This window comes from Bos indicus, chromosome 2 (genome assembly GCF_029378745.1).
Source record: "Bos indicus isolate NIAB-ARS_2022 breed Sahiwal x Tharparkar chromosome 2, NIAB-ARS_B.indTharparkar_mat_pri_1.0, whole genome shotgun sequence".
In the NCBI taxonomy this organism is placed as follows: Eukaryota; Metazoa; Chordata; class Mammalia; order Artiodactyla; family Bovidae; genus Bos; species Bos indicus.
In genome coordinates this window covers 4,082,909-4,095,920 of record NC_091761.1, presented here as the reverse complement: position 1 = coordinate 4,095,920, position 13,012 = coordinate 4,082,909, and the positions used below count along the sequence as shown (strand labels likewise).

Genomic DNA, 13,012 nt, shown 5'->3' with positions numbered 1-13,012 from the left:
AGGCTTCCAGGAAAGCAAAGGACGGACCTCTCCTTACAGGCCTGGGCTTCCTGATTGAGGCATGGTCTGAAAGCAGGACGTGGTAGGCCTTGAACTTCTGCAGGGTTCAGACCGCGGGCCAACGAGCAGCCTTCTGTCCAGGCTTGTCTGAGTGGAGCACCCTGCCCAGACCTGCCTGTCTGCCGACCTGCTTGCTAAGGGAATGGGGGGTGGGTGGCTGTGCCCAACCTGTGGTCTCTCCTTTGGGACAGAGGCTGGGGGGCTATAGCAACAGGGGGAAGAGGACTCCAGAGCGGCAAGGCTGGGAGGCTGGATAGGCGAGGCTGTGGTGCCCCAAGCAGGTGGGAGCTGTGCTCCCAGGCTGTGTACTTGCCTGGCAGGGCCCCTCCTCACAGGAGACATCAGAAACCTCCAAACCCCTGGAGCCCATGTGTTCCGCTTGCCCTGGTTCCACCTGCCTCCATTCCACCTGCCTGCAACCTTTGGGGAGCAACCTCACGGCTCAGCTGCTTCCAGAGGGCGGCTACTCGCCCGGCTGGGCCAGAGGAGGGGGGGTCAAAAGTCACCAGAGGTCTCCCCCCAGGACCCTGTACCATCTCGGGCTGCTGAGAAAGCCCACCCTCAAAGCAGCCACGTCTCCCTCCATGACAGGCAGGCAATGTGGGGAGTTTGAGCCCTATCTGCCTGGGTGATGCCTGGCTCTCCCCTCTAAAGGGACCCTCCCCTCTCCCTGCCACTGGGGAGAGGTTAAGAGGAAACCCTGGGGCCACAGGCCAAGTGTGAGTCCCAGCCCTGTGACGTGTGACGTGGGTGATGAGTCATTTAGGCTCTTGGTACCTTGGTCTCCTCATCTGGAGGGGAGGGCCCTAATGGTGAGGTGGGAGTGAGGCAGGCCTGGCACCCAGGCTGCCTGTCGTCACAGCCACTCTTTGTCCCCGGACTGTGTCCTCTGGGCGAGGACACCTGCTCAGCCCGCTCCCAGCACGAGCACAGCACGCTGTATAAGCGGGGTGCTCAGGGAACGGGGCTTTCCCAAGCCCCTGCCTCCCCGACCACGGTCTGGCTGGAGGACTTCCTCTCGCTGAGCAGCATCCCAGAGGATCCTGCTTCACCCAGGGCTTGGAGGAAACTCTCACTGCTTCAAGATGGTGAGCCAGCCAATCCCACCTCCTGCAGCGGAGATGCAAACAGAAAACATCCACGTGCGCAGGTCCTCCTTTTCCAAGGACACCAACGCTCCAGGGAGGTAAATATTCACATGCGAGCCTTTCAAGCGCGTAACTCTGAGGGGAGATGCTCGCCCACTGCCCACGGGCCGCAGTGCCTGCTGTGCTCGTTCTAGGGGCCCTGTTAGCCCTGCAGTGGCTGGAACGAACTCTAGATGAACGGCGTGGGAGGTGGTCCAGGCGGTGGCCAAGTTGGGGGTTGCATGCCAAGGCTGCCCTGCCCCGAGTGCCTTTGCAGGAGGATGTGGGAAGCTCTGTTCTAGAGAAGGGTCATGCAGGGGTTAAGTCCTGGGGTGTGGCTGCTGCAGATGGGGGGACCAGGCACCTGGCTGGAGGTATAGTAGGCTGGGGGGTGCTGAAGTCAGTCCTCTGGGAAAGCCCTGTCCAGATTTCCATCAGGAGGGGAAGGGAGGTGCCACGACTTCAGAGCAGGGGGCTCCAGCTCTGGTTCTGGTGGCAGGATCCTTCTTCTAGCCTGTTCTCACCGGGCCCTCACAAAGCAGAGATGATGGGTGTGAGATGGAAGACCGCCTGTGTGGCTTTCTGGGCTTGCGCAGCTGCTGCTCTGGGTGCTGCTGAGGACAGACTCAGATGAGGGTCTGGGGCCTCCCTGGTACAGGGAGGACGGCCGGTCAGCCGGGCACCTGTCTGCCCACTCCCTTCTGGGCCTCTGGCTGGGTCCCCACCACAAAGGGGTCCCGGAGAAGTTCCGAGGTCGGCAGGAACGTGCCCCTCCCTCCCTGGCAGGGGTACTTGGGGCTGTCGGCACGAGGATAAGGACATGTCTGGTCCACTGGGCCCCTCCGGGTCCAGGCACCAGCACACCAACGGCCCAGACCCACAGGCTGGTCAGGAGGACAGGCCCGGCAAGCACAGCATGCACAGGACTTCGTACCAGGACACACAAGGGGACGAGCCACCTCCCCGGGAGATACAGCCCAGAGACGTGAGCAGGTGAGCGGCTGGAGGGAACCTCCGCGGCCAGGAACCACACAAGGGGATGCCCATCTCGTCTGTCACGGGAAAAGAAACGTGTGCTAAGACCACAGTGGACGATCTCCCTGGTTTGGCAGAAATGGCAACACCTCACAAGCCAAATGGTGCAGCACTCAGGCACGGCTGGGGTAGGGACAGGGGTGGTGTGTCAGCGGAGCACATCTGGAGAGCGCTGGCTCTCCAGCAGAGCCGAGGATGGGCCGCCTTCCCTTGCTTCACCCCTGGGGACACGGAGGGTGGGCAAGTCTGGTCCCTGTCACCTGGTCTGCGAAACACACCTACTCTTGGAGTGAAGCAGAAGGAAGAGGATGTGTCTAGACAAACCCGGGAGTCGATGCACCACATGTGCACGTCACGGAGCCACACAGACCAATCTCACCAGCAAGGCTGCGCGAAGGGAGCGAGGCGCAGGCCGAGCACAGCCTGACACAGGCTCCAGAGTGTGGAATAGCCAGCGGTGCTGTGCGCTCTCCACACGACCGTGTCCACACTGAGTGAACGTGTGGGAGGGGGCGCAGGAAAGACAAGGGACGCAGACAGCAGAGTGGCGGAAGTGCAGTGGCGGGCGCACGGTGCACGGCGGTCGCCATGGGAATACACGAGCCTGCCGCTCCACTCCTGTCGCTATCCGCGGTGACTGCGGACCAGGCCCAGAGCAGACGGGGGCCAGGGAGGGGGACGGACCACCGCACCCCTGGGTTCCTGCGGGGGAGGGGGGAGCGGAGCAAGACCCAGGGACCCACCTGGCCTTTCTGCCCCTCCCTGCCCTCTCCACTGAGCTCTTCCTGGCTGGGTCTCTCGGGGTTTCAGGGAGGCAGGCAAGAAAGTTGCTGCCAACACAGACCAGACACCAGGCCTAACCTGCACTGTCCCCACAGGCGATGATCACAGGCAGGCAGGGGCTCTGTGGCGATCCAGGGAGCGAACAAACCCTTTTGTTAGAGGTACCCAGTGCCACAGCCTGGGTGGGCAGGAGACCCCTATGGCAGAAGCAAAGCACAGCCCAGGTCATCCTATTAGAAGGCCCCTGATGCCTGTGGACAGCCCAGACAACTGCCCAAACTTTAGCGGCTGGCCCCTAAGCTGAATGACTCTGATGGAGGCAGGAGCCAAGTTCCCGGCAGCTTCTGAAGGGCTCTTTCCTGTTCCCAGAGAGAAGGGATATGCTATAGCCTCTTGTAAAAAAAAACAGAGTCCCCAGCAATAGGCACAGTTCCAAGCCCTTACCTACAAGGCAGGCACTGTCGACAGACCCATGTTACAGCTGGAAAATCAAGGCACAGAAGTCACAGAGTTGGCAGGTGACAGAACTGAGAATTCAACCTAGCTGCTGTGGCTCCAAGCCTGGGCCCCCAGCCTGGCTCTGCTGCCATCCCTGGTATGGAGCTGGAGGAGGCAGGGCCTGGCCACTGGCTGCTCCCGCTCCCCCACTGGTGGGCGGCCCAGGGACGACCTCTGTCCTTCCTTGTCCTGGAGGGCAGAGATAAGCTGATGCAGCTGACAGCCTGCTGGGGAACAGCACACTCCACTGAGTCCTCCATGGCTCCACTAGGCGGGTCAAGAAAATGATGCTCAGAGCCGCGTGAGGATCCAGGTGAGGAGCAAGGCCAGCCCTGGAGCCCAGACTGGTCCGACTCAGGTCATGTCCACCTGGCGTGCTGGGGCCAGCACAGACTTCCGTGGAGGGGCCTGGCCTGCAGAGAGGCGGGGGGCCCAGCTCCTGCCTGTGACCAACGGGCAATGTGCGTCTCCCACACCACTGACCTGCTTCAACTCTACAGCTTTATAAACCGCTAGCTCCAGAGTTTTTATTTTTTTAGTTACAATTAACACATTTCCAGACAATTACTGATTTGCTCTGATCGCCCGCCCTGGGCCCCTTGGGGCCTTTTAAAGTTCCCCACATAAAAGAGGCTACTGCGCTGCTCACAGGGGACTCTCACAGACAGCCGGACGCTCCCACGGGGCCCCAGGCCCATCCCCCTTCCACACTTGTGCCGTGGGAAGCTGCTGACAGCCCCCTGCACGACTGAGGACCTGGACCTTGCTCCCGGGCACTGAGGCTCGCATGCATCCCTGGACTGAAGAATTCTGTGGGGTTACCAGTGGCTGTGGCTTCAATAGGACACACACAATCTGGGGCTGGAGGGCCCAGGGGCCATGGGCTACAGGCTCCCCTACAGACTCAAATGATAAGCTCCCCATCCCCATTTTAGAGATGGGGAAACTGAGCCTCAGATGGTTGTTTCTCTGTGCCCATGAGACCCACCAGCTCCAGGCACAAGGTTAGAGAGGATCCTGGGGCTCCTCTCTCCTCCTCTGGGTCCCAGTCTGGGCTGCTGGGGCCCGGAGCTATGGGCTGGGCTTCCTGAAAGGAACCCGAGGGCTGAGTCCCCACGTACCTCAGGCCCTGGAGCCTAAGCCCCGGGGCACACAGAGAGGGCGGCCTTGCAGAACTCAGATAGCCCTGGTGAGTCGAGGCTCTGGATCCTGGGTAGCTGGCTGAGTGACTACAGCCAGGGTGGGGACAGGGCCTCCAAGTGGTCCAGCTGTCCTGGGGGAGCCTTGAGAGAGATGCACATGGGCAGCGCTGCAGGAAAGGCTGCTGGCCAGCTGGGGAGCTGCATGGCCTCAGCAAAGCTCCCAGCACCCAGAGCCAGCTGGGAGCCTGGCTGGGGTCTGTTGATGGTGGTGGGAGCGCAGGGCTGCCCGGGATAGTTTCTGTGTCCCCAGGTCCACACGGAGGCTGGGACAGGGCGTGTGTGGTCCCCAGGGGCTGAATGCCTCCTCCCTGGGCCCACCTGCTGACCCTGCATCCTCCAACGGTACCCACCTGGGTGGGTGGGAAGGGGCAGTCCGGGAGCAGTGGTGTAGGGATCTTCACACAACACTTTTCCAAAATAACAGGCCTTGTAAGCTGGGGACTTGGGACAATGCCACACCAGGAAGGGAACACTTCACCAGGGAGGAACAGAGAGTTCAGGCCGCATATCCCATAGCCAGATGTGACAGGGCCCTTCTCCACGCACACCGCCTCCCTGCCCCCAGTGCCCTCTTTCCTTACCACCTGCTCCCGTGACTGCCCGTGGGTCTCAGACAATACGAGTAACCTTGGTTCTAGAGCACTGCTTTGGTCTGCACTCCTAGTGACCCTTCTGCAAAGCCCCGTGCAGAGGTGCCCCCTCTAAATCCCTCAGATACTGCAGGTCACACCTCCTGCTGTTACCTCTCACATTCCTGTTTTTGTGATCAGGAGAAATTTTTTTCTGTTATGCAGAAAAAAGGTCCAAATGCCACCCCCCTCCCCCGCCACAACCAAAAAATAAGACAAATTAAACTGACAGCAAAAATGTAACAGCAAGAGAAAGAGTGAACTGAACTCTAGAAGAGTCAGGACTAAGAATCTTGAAAGACGGAAACTCTGCAAATGTGCCTTCTGCCTGTGAGTGCTGGCCAGTGAGGCCAAAGGACAGGCCCCCAAAGAGGAGAGTGGGTGGCCATGAGATGGATCTCTGTGCTGTAAATCCCCGCCAGGAAGACCGTTGTCAGGAGGGCCCACAGCCCCTTCCCGTTCTGTCCGCCCCACAGGCCCACTGAATGAGGTCCTGGCCTGAATCCCACAGCCCTTCCAGCAGGGCCGGGGTGGGGCAGCAGCTGCAGGCCCAGGACCGCGTGGGGAGGATCTGGTCCCCAGGATAGGTGGTGGAGCGCTGGCTTCACTGGGCTGGGAGCCGCTGCGCTGTGCCTGGTCTTAGCTGCCAGCAGCGCTGGTGCCCCCAACAGATCCCCCTGCGCTGCCCGCCAGAGACAGGAGCATGTGGCCTGATTCCCACCTTGCTACTACACAAGTCAAGGCTGCCAGACGTCCTCCGATAAATGGACAGTGCAGATCTGCATAGCAAACTGCCCGTGTCCGCCCAGGGTCTGGGGAGCCCACGCCTTCTGCCTGGGTGGGATGCCCGACAGTGGGCAGCGGTTCTCACCGCAGCCAGTCTTTCCAGGTGTGGGCACCATGGCTGGGGGTTGGTGCGCAGGGCACACAGGCCTCAGGACAGACAGACATTGGGACGCCAGCTCCTTAACTCTTCTGGGTCTCGACTTCCTTGCGGAGGAATATGGGGACAACTGTTATTCACTTGCTTTGTGGGAGTGGGGAGCTAAACAAGATGACCCCCCGCTCCCCTGTTCCAAATACCACTGAGCACTCGGGGGACAAGAGCCAATGTCTCATCTATACCCATCCGTCTGCTGACCCTGGCTTCCCAGACTTGGGACCTCATGGCCCATCACCCTCCCCTTCAGCCCTACGTGGCAGAGAGCTGCACCCTTGCTCTGGGCAGAGGTGAAATGCAGACATCTGTGACCATACGGACTGGCATTTGGGGTGGCTGGGCACACCCTGTTCACACTCTCCACCTCCAAAGTGATGCACCGCCCTCAACGGTACACTTGTCAGGCAGGACTTCTCAATAAAAACCAGGTACAGTTTAGTCATTTAAGAAAGTCAACTCTTTAAAAACCCAGAACATATTTAATACCATAATCATTACTTTATAAAAAGAACAAAAAATGAGAGAATGTGGGATTCTCCAGGCAAGAATACTGGAGTGGGTTGCCATTTCCTTCTCCAGGGGATCTTCCTGACCCAGGGATTGAACCCGTGTCTCCCGCACTGCAGGCAGACTCTTTACTGTCTGAGTCACCAGGGAAGCTAAGGGTGATGAGGCCAGGCCCCTCCTGACGGCCTGCCTCTCCAAGGGCACAGCAAACTTCTCAGTCCTGCCACCGAGAAAGAAACCCTGAGTCCACAAAGACCAAGGCCTTCACCGGGCCCTGGGCCCCAGGGCTGTGCCCACTGGGAAGGTTCTCTGACCTAGTGGGGGGCAAACAAGCCCCCCACCCTGCGTCCAGCCCACTCTGCACTGCTCAGGGTTTTATACGGGAAGTAGCTGGGAGAATAGAAAACCCTGGTCCTACACGCTCTATGGTGCTTCGGTGACAATAGTTGTCAAGCCTGATGACTTCGCAGTCCGGGCATTATTTAAAATGATTGCCAGAAAGTCATTTAAAAGTTTGTCTTACACGTTTGCTTAAAAAGAAGAGGTTTCTTTTTCCAAGGAAAATCTAGCTCTGGATGTCTTGACCTTAGATTCCTTTTGTCTCAACCCCAGACCTGTCTGGGCGACTCCCCCGGGGGGCCAGTCCCTGCCACGTGCTCCGGTGCCGTCTGCCCCCCTGCAGGCAAACGCAGATTTTGTCTTTTGACTGCATTAAGACTATGTGAAGGCAAGCTGCGAACTGTCGAACTGTCGGGTGCCATAGCAATGCTCCAAGCTAGCCTGTGTGGGGCCACTGAGGTTCTCCGGTAACAGCAGCGCACTCAAGGCTGACTCCTTGAACCTGACTCACCAGAGGACACTGGGGGAAGGGCAGGCTGAGTGCAGCTCCCAGAGAGCCTGCAGGACCAGGCGGTGAACTTTCTTCTTGTCAGATTGGGCAGCACCGATCTGGCCTCCGGTGCCCAAATGCCATGGTCACACCAGGATGGCAGATGGAGAGCGGCCAAGGGCACCTAAGGCAACAATGGCGCAGCCAGGGAAGCCTTCTTGGAGGAAGGGGCAGCGGAACTGAGGCTGGGGTGGGGGGCAGAGCCAGCAGAACAGTGGCAGGGAGGAGGGTGTGCTGGGCAGAGGGCCGCACAGAGTCAGCTGCCGGCACCAGATCTCTGAACCCAGAGAGGCCTCTGGGACAGTGGAGGCAGTGTGAGTGGCCTGAACGAGGCTGCAGCACTGACACGGAGATGCCTCCTTCCTGCCCGGAAGGCTCTGCCAGGGAGGGTGGTGGGAGCTCAACCAGGGGCTCCCGGGGTGGGGGGGTCCTACTGCAGAGAGGACCCCATGAAGGTGGCCCAGAAGCCTCACTCAAGTCCCAAATGTCCTCTGTGGCTCCAAATGAAACCTGCCCAACTTTAGGGACATGTCCAGGGCAACTCAGGCAAGATCCTGACGGTGGCTCCTCTTCCATCTCCTCTGGAAGAGGAACTGGGGCCATTCTGGCTTCTAGGAGCACTGTCCTGACCCTACAAGGTGACAGGGGAGCAGGGGGTGCTGAGACGCCCTAACCAACGTGGGCCTTGGCAGCGCTTCGCCACCAGCCTGCTGCCATGGACAGCCACACCCCTCTGAGGCCAGTCCTCCCTGGGGGCCTCACAAACACTCCTGGCAGATGCCAGCAGGTGTGGCAGTTCCCACCGTGGACACAAGACCAAAGAGGGAGCTGCCAATGCTTGTACCCACACCTGTTCCTCTCTGCCAAGTCAGGAAGCACTCACAGATGCTGGAAGTGCCAAACCATATTCCAGCAAAGCGTTGGAAACCCATCCATCTCCACTTGTCACCTTGACGCATGCCCAGCTCAGAGGCACCCAGGCCGATGCCGTGTGGCAATGAGGCGCGGGAGCCGTGAAAACCCTCACTTCCCTGCACCACAAGCCCCAGAGCACCGCAGACACTGGCACCAGGAACTGGGAGAGACTGGGGAGAGCTTCTAGTGGCACACCTCACAGCAGTGAGGTATCTGGCCACCCTCCACCCCGCCCCTGGCCCAGAGCAAAGTGCTTAGCTCTGGGGACTAGAGAGGAGGAAAGAAGGGCTCCTGCCCAGGGCCAGACCCCAAAGTGCCAGTCACTTCTCAGTTCAATAGTCAGGTGGTCATTCCAAGCACAGGTTGAAGGAGGGCGAGGGTGACATCTGAGCCTCCTGAAACCAGGCACCGCTCAACACCAGGCACCCCTTGGAGGTTGGGCACTGCCACTGCCCTTCTGGGTGCTGGGTCCCTGGGCAGATGAGGGAGCTGCACCCTGACCCCCGAGCACTCTGGCCCAGCCCCAGACTGGGGGAGCAGCACACAGGCTTGTAAACACACAAAGCAGAGATTTCCCTGGCTCCTCCAGGAAGCTTGTTAAGAAAGCCATCTACCTGGCGCCTGGACCGGAACTGAAGGGAGAGGTGGGAGAGAGTGACAAAGAGTGCCGGCAAGGCTCCGTCACCTGCCTGGAGGCACAGCCCACTCCCAGAGCAGACAGCAGAGGGCGGCGCGCAAGGACCCTGGAAACCCCTCCTCCACGGCCGGCCGCCGGAAGCTGCTGAGCTCAGCAACTTCCCAGAGTGGCGGGCAGCAGGCCAACTGCGCATGGAGTCTTCCATTCCTGCTCCTCACGTCCACCTGGAGGAGGGGGTGCCAGGCATCCCTCCCTCCTGCAGCACCTGGGGACTCTAGTTGGCTTCCCCACTTCCCCCACTCCTGTCTGTGGGGGTGGCTGGGCCTGTTGCTCTGGTGGACAGGCTCTGGAGAAGAGAGACCAGGGGCTTTTCACCCTGACGACCCAAAGAGAAAATCAGCCTCAGAAGATGGGGCTGTAGGAAAGCGTCCTGGAGGCCAACTAGGGCCGAGGGATATGTCTGCTGGGCAAGCTCGACTCAAGCCTCTAGACAGTGCCCAAAGGGAGGCTGGCACACTCTCCCCTCCAGGGCTCTCCCTAGCTAATTCCCTCTGGCAGACAGGACCCTTCTGACTCCCACTCCCCACTGCTACAGGCAGAGAGGTGCCTGTGTGTGTGTTAATCACTCAGTCATCTCCAACTCTTTGCAACTTTACGGAATATAGCCCACCAGGCTCCTCTGTCCATAGAACTGTCCGGGCAAGAATACTGGAGTGAGTAGCCATTCCTTTCTCCAGGGTGAGAGGTGCCTACTCAGGCCTATTTGGGCTGCTCAGTGTCCAGTTCTGGGGGCCTACGGTCCTGGTGAACAGGATGGATGGGCAGGTAGCTGCAAGACCCTATGCTCAGCTCCATCTAGCACAGAGTGGCTGGACCCTGAATAGCAGGGGGGGGACAAGGAGGTGGTACAAGGCCAGGAAAGTGCACCTGTACAGATTAGACTGAGTGCTGGGCAGGCACCAGTGCTTTAAAGACCCCAGACAGGCTGACCAATAATTCATGTAGCCTTAAATGACCCAGCAGGACACTTCTCAAGCTGAGAGCTGCTGTTGGTGTGGGGACAGCCAAGGGAAAGTGGGAAGACCCCTTCTCTTCCCCTCAACTCGACAGCCTAGGAAACACTACAGGAGGACTAAGAGTCGAGCAGGGAATCCAGAGCTGGCCAGATACCAAACCCTCATCTTCCAAACACACCCAAGACCTTGTACCTTTGACCCAGGAGTGCTGCTGACAAACAGCTATCCAGGTCACACAGCTCCCGAAGCCCAGCCTTCCCATGAACGCAGTCTCAAGGCAAACATGGAACATAAACAAAAGGCAGGCAAGAAGACCTCCCTTCTGGCCCTTCCTAGTCTAAACGTCCTAGGGAGAAGGCCCCACAGGGCATGAACACAAACCGGAGAAAAAGAGACCCAACTTTAACCCTTGGAAACCCTGCACCGTGGGGAGGGAGGGTGTTTCTGGCTAAAAAAGTCCTTCCCATGAAAACTATCCCTGCGACAGGTCAGCCCTGTGTCCCCAGTCTCCCAGGGGAGGTGTCTGGGTGTCCAGGTGCCTCCAGCCAGCTCAGCTCCCCCCAGCCTGCCCTTGGCCTGCTTCTGCTCCTCTTTCAGAGGGAGTTTGCCCCTAGTTAGGGCTCAACTCGCAGGGGCGGGGCGGGCAGCACTGCTTCCTCCCCGCCCCCAGCCCCAGGTGACACTCGGGTCTTTGTTCTTCCTGCACACCTGGGCACTGCAGAGCCAACCCCCTTCCCTGGCAGCTCCTCCCTAGCCCTCTCAAGGCAGGCTGGCGGGCCGGGGGGGGGCCCCCGCAGGTGCAGGGGGAGAGGCCCCTCACTTCTCTCACGTTCAATTTGGGCGCGAGAGCCGCGCGGGGAAGCCAGGTGGGCTACACGCGCACAGAAACCCGCTATCCCGCCCGACGACACAGGCCAGCCTGGACGCAGAGCTGAGGCATGACAGGTGACAGTCCATGGGCAGGGGGCGGTGACCCCGGGAAGCCCAGACGCCGCGCGGCCCGGTGGGTGGTGGGGAAAAGTAAAGAGATGCCGAGCACGAGGGGAGAGGGGGCATTCGAGCACGGGGACCACAGCGGGCCGCGGCAGACGGACAGCGGGCTCGGGCGCCCAGAGGCAAGGAGGCGGTCCAGAAGGCTGCAGCGAGTGGCAGCCCCGAGAGGGCAGGAGTGCAGGGCAGGGAGCAAAGGGCGGGCCCAGGACCGTCCGGCGGGGACCCGGCCCGTCGGTGGACGCTCACCTGGGCGTGCGCAGCGCGGCGGGGTCGCGGCGCTCCAGCACGCCGGGCACGCAGTTCGTGAGCTCGGTCCAGTCGGCGTGCAGCCCGCAGCTCCAGCCCGTGGAGAAACGGGAGAAGAGCCAGGTCTCGCGGCGATTGGGCCGGTAGCAGGTGCACTTTTTCTGGCCTGGCCGGCAGTCGCAGGGCACCTCCAGGCGCACGTTCTGCACGAGGTGGCGGCCAAAGGTGGTACCGCCCGTTTTCTGGATGTGCAGGAAGACGATCACGTCGTCGCCCTTCATGTCGAAGTGCAGCGAGCGCTCCAGCTCGCGCACCGGGAAGTAGTACTTCTTCTCGTAGTGCGGGTCGGGCGTGGGGAAGAGATCCAGGTCGTCGGGCGGCGCGCGGCCGCCGGGCGCGCCCAGGCTCAAGCCCGGGCCCGCGTACTGGTAGAGGATGAGCATGAAGCACGCCGAGCCCACCACCACCAGCAAGAACTTGCTGGCGCGCTCAACCATGGTCCTGCCGCCGGCGCGCCGCCGCCGCATGTGTCACCATTGCCAGCGGCCCGGGCGCGGGGCGCGGGGCCTGGAGGGCGGGGGGCGCGGGCGCAGCTGCTCTGCCGCCGCCGCCGCCGCCCGCGCTCCGGCCCGGCCCGGCTACTCGGCGCCCAGGCCGCCCGCAGCGGCGCGCGCCCCGGCCCTCCGCGGCGCCATGGCTGCTCTCCGCCCGGCCCCCGCCCTCCGGCCCGACCCCGGCTGGGCTCCGGTTCGGCTCCGGCCCTGCCCCAGCTCGCGCCCCCTGCGGCCCCACGCCGGTCACTCGGCTCCGCTCCGCGCCTCGGCCAGAACGCTCTGCGCCGCCCCGCGCGCCGCCGCGTCTCCGCAGTCTGCCACCGCCCCGCCCAGGCCCGCCCCCGGCCCGCCCCCGCCGCGCCTCTTGCCGTCGCCGCCCGAGTTGATCCTCGGCCCCGCCCCCAGAGACCCGGGGCTGCAGGCGGGTCCGACCCGGCGCTCGGACGCTGGTCTCTGGCCTTATCGAGGCCCCTCCGAAGCGGGTAGCGAAGACTGGGAACTGGTTGATGTCCGCAGAGGCGTGGGGAGCGACTGGAGAAACGTGTAGCAGGGCGCAGATGGCCCTTCTTGGGTGTATGGGGGGGGGGGTGGGGCTCGCGGCGACGGGTTCCTCTGGGGACTGGATCCCCCTTCCCGCTTCACGGGAGGGAACACCTTACTTTGCAAGCCGGGCACTCTGAAGTTCCAAACGCGAGGGGTCGGGTGCTGGATGGACTTGGTGGGATCTGGGGGCGGTGGGGCGGGGCGCGGGTCGCGAAGGAAAAAGGGAAAGTTGGGGGCGGGGAGCCTGGGGTCCACGACGGCAGTCGACCTTCCTCCTCTATCCCCGGCACCCCGGTTTTGGGACCTGGACCCGGAGCCCCTCGCGGAGAGATGCTCCAGTGTCCGCGGAAGACTTCGGGCCAGCCTTATGCAGTCTTTCGTTCTTTAGCCAACGTGCATTTTTTTTCCTCCTAGTTTAATTATAATCTCAATGAGAAA

The 13,012-nt window shown here is 61.4% G+C and overlaps 1 protein-coding gene across 1 annotated transcript in view; it reads right to left on the bottom strand.

Moving 5' to 3' along the window:
* The window catches only part of HS6ST1 (heparan sulfate 6-O-sulfotransferase 1), a 39,829-nt gene extending 27,520 nt beyond the window's left edge, over window positions 1-12,309 (bottom strand). Inside the window, exon 1 of the mRNA XM_019968847.2 lies at window positions 11,478-12,309. Coding sequence (XP_019824406.2) covers window positions 11,478-12,004 — 527 coding nt within the window. The 5' untranslated portion in view covers window positions 12,005-12,309. The remainder of the gene's footprint in view (window positions 1-11,477) is intronic.
* Between the last annotated feature and the right edge of the window lie 703 nt (window positions 12,310-13,012).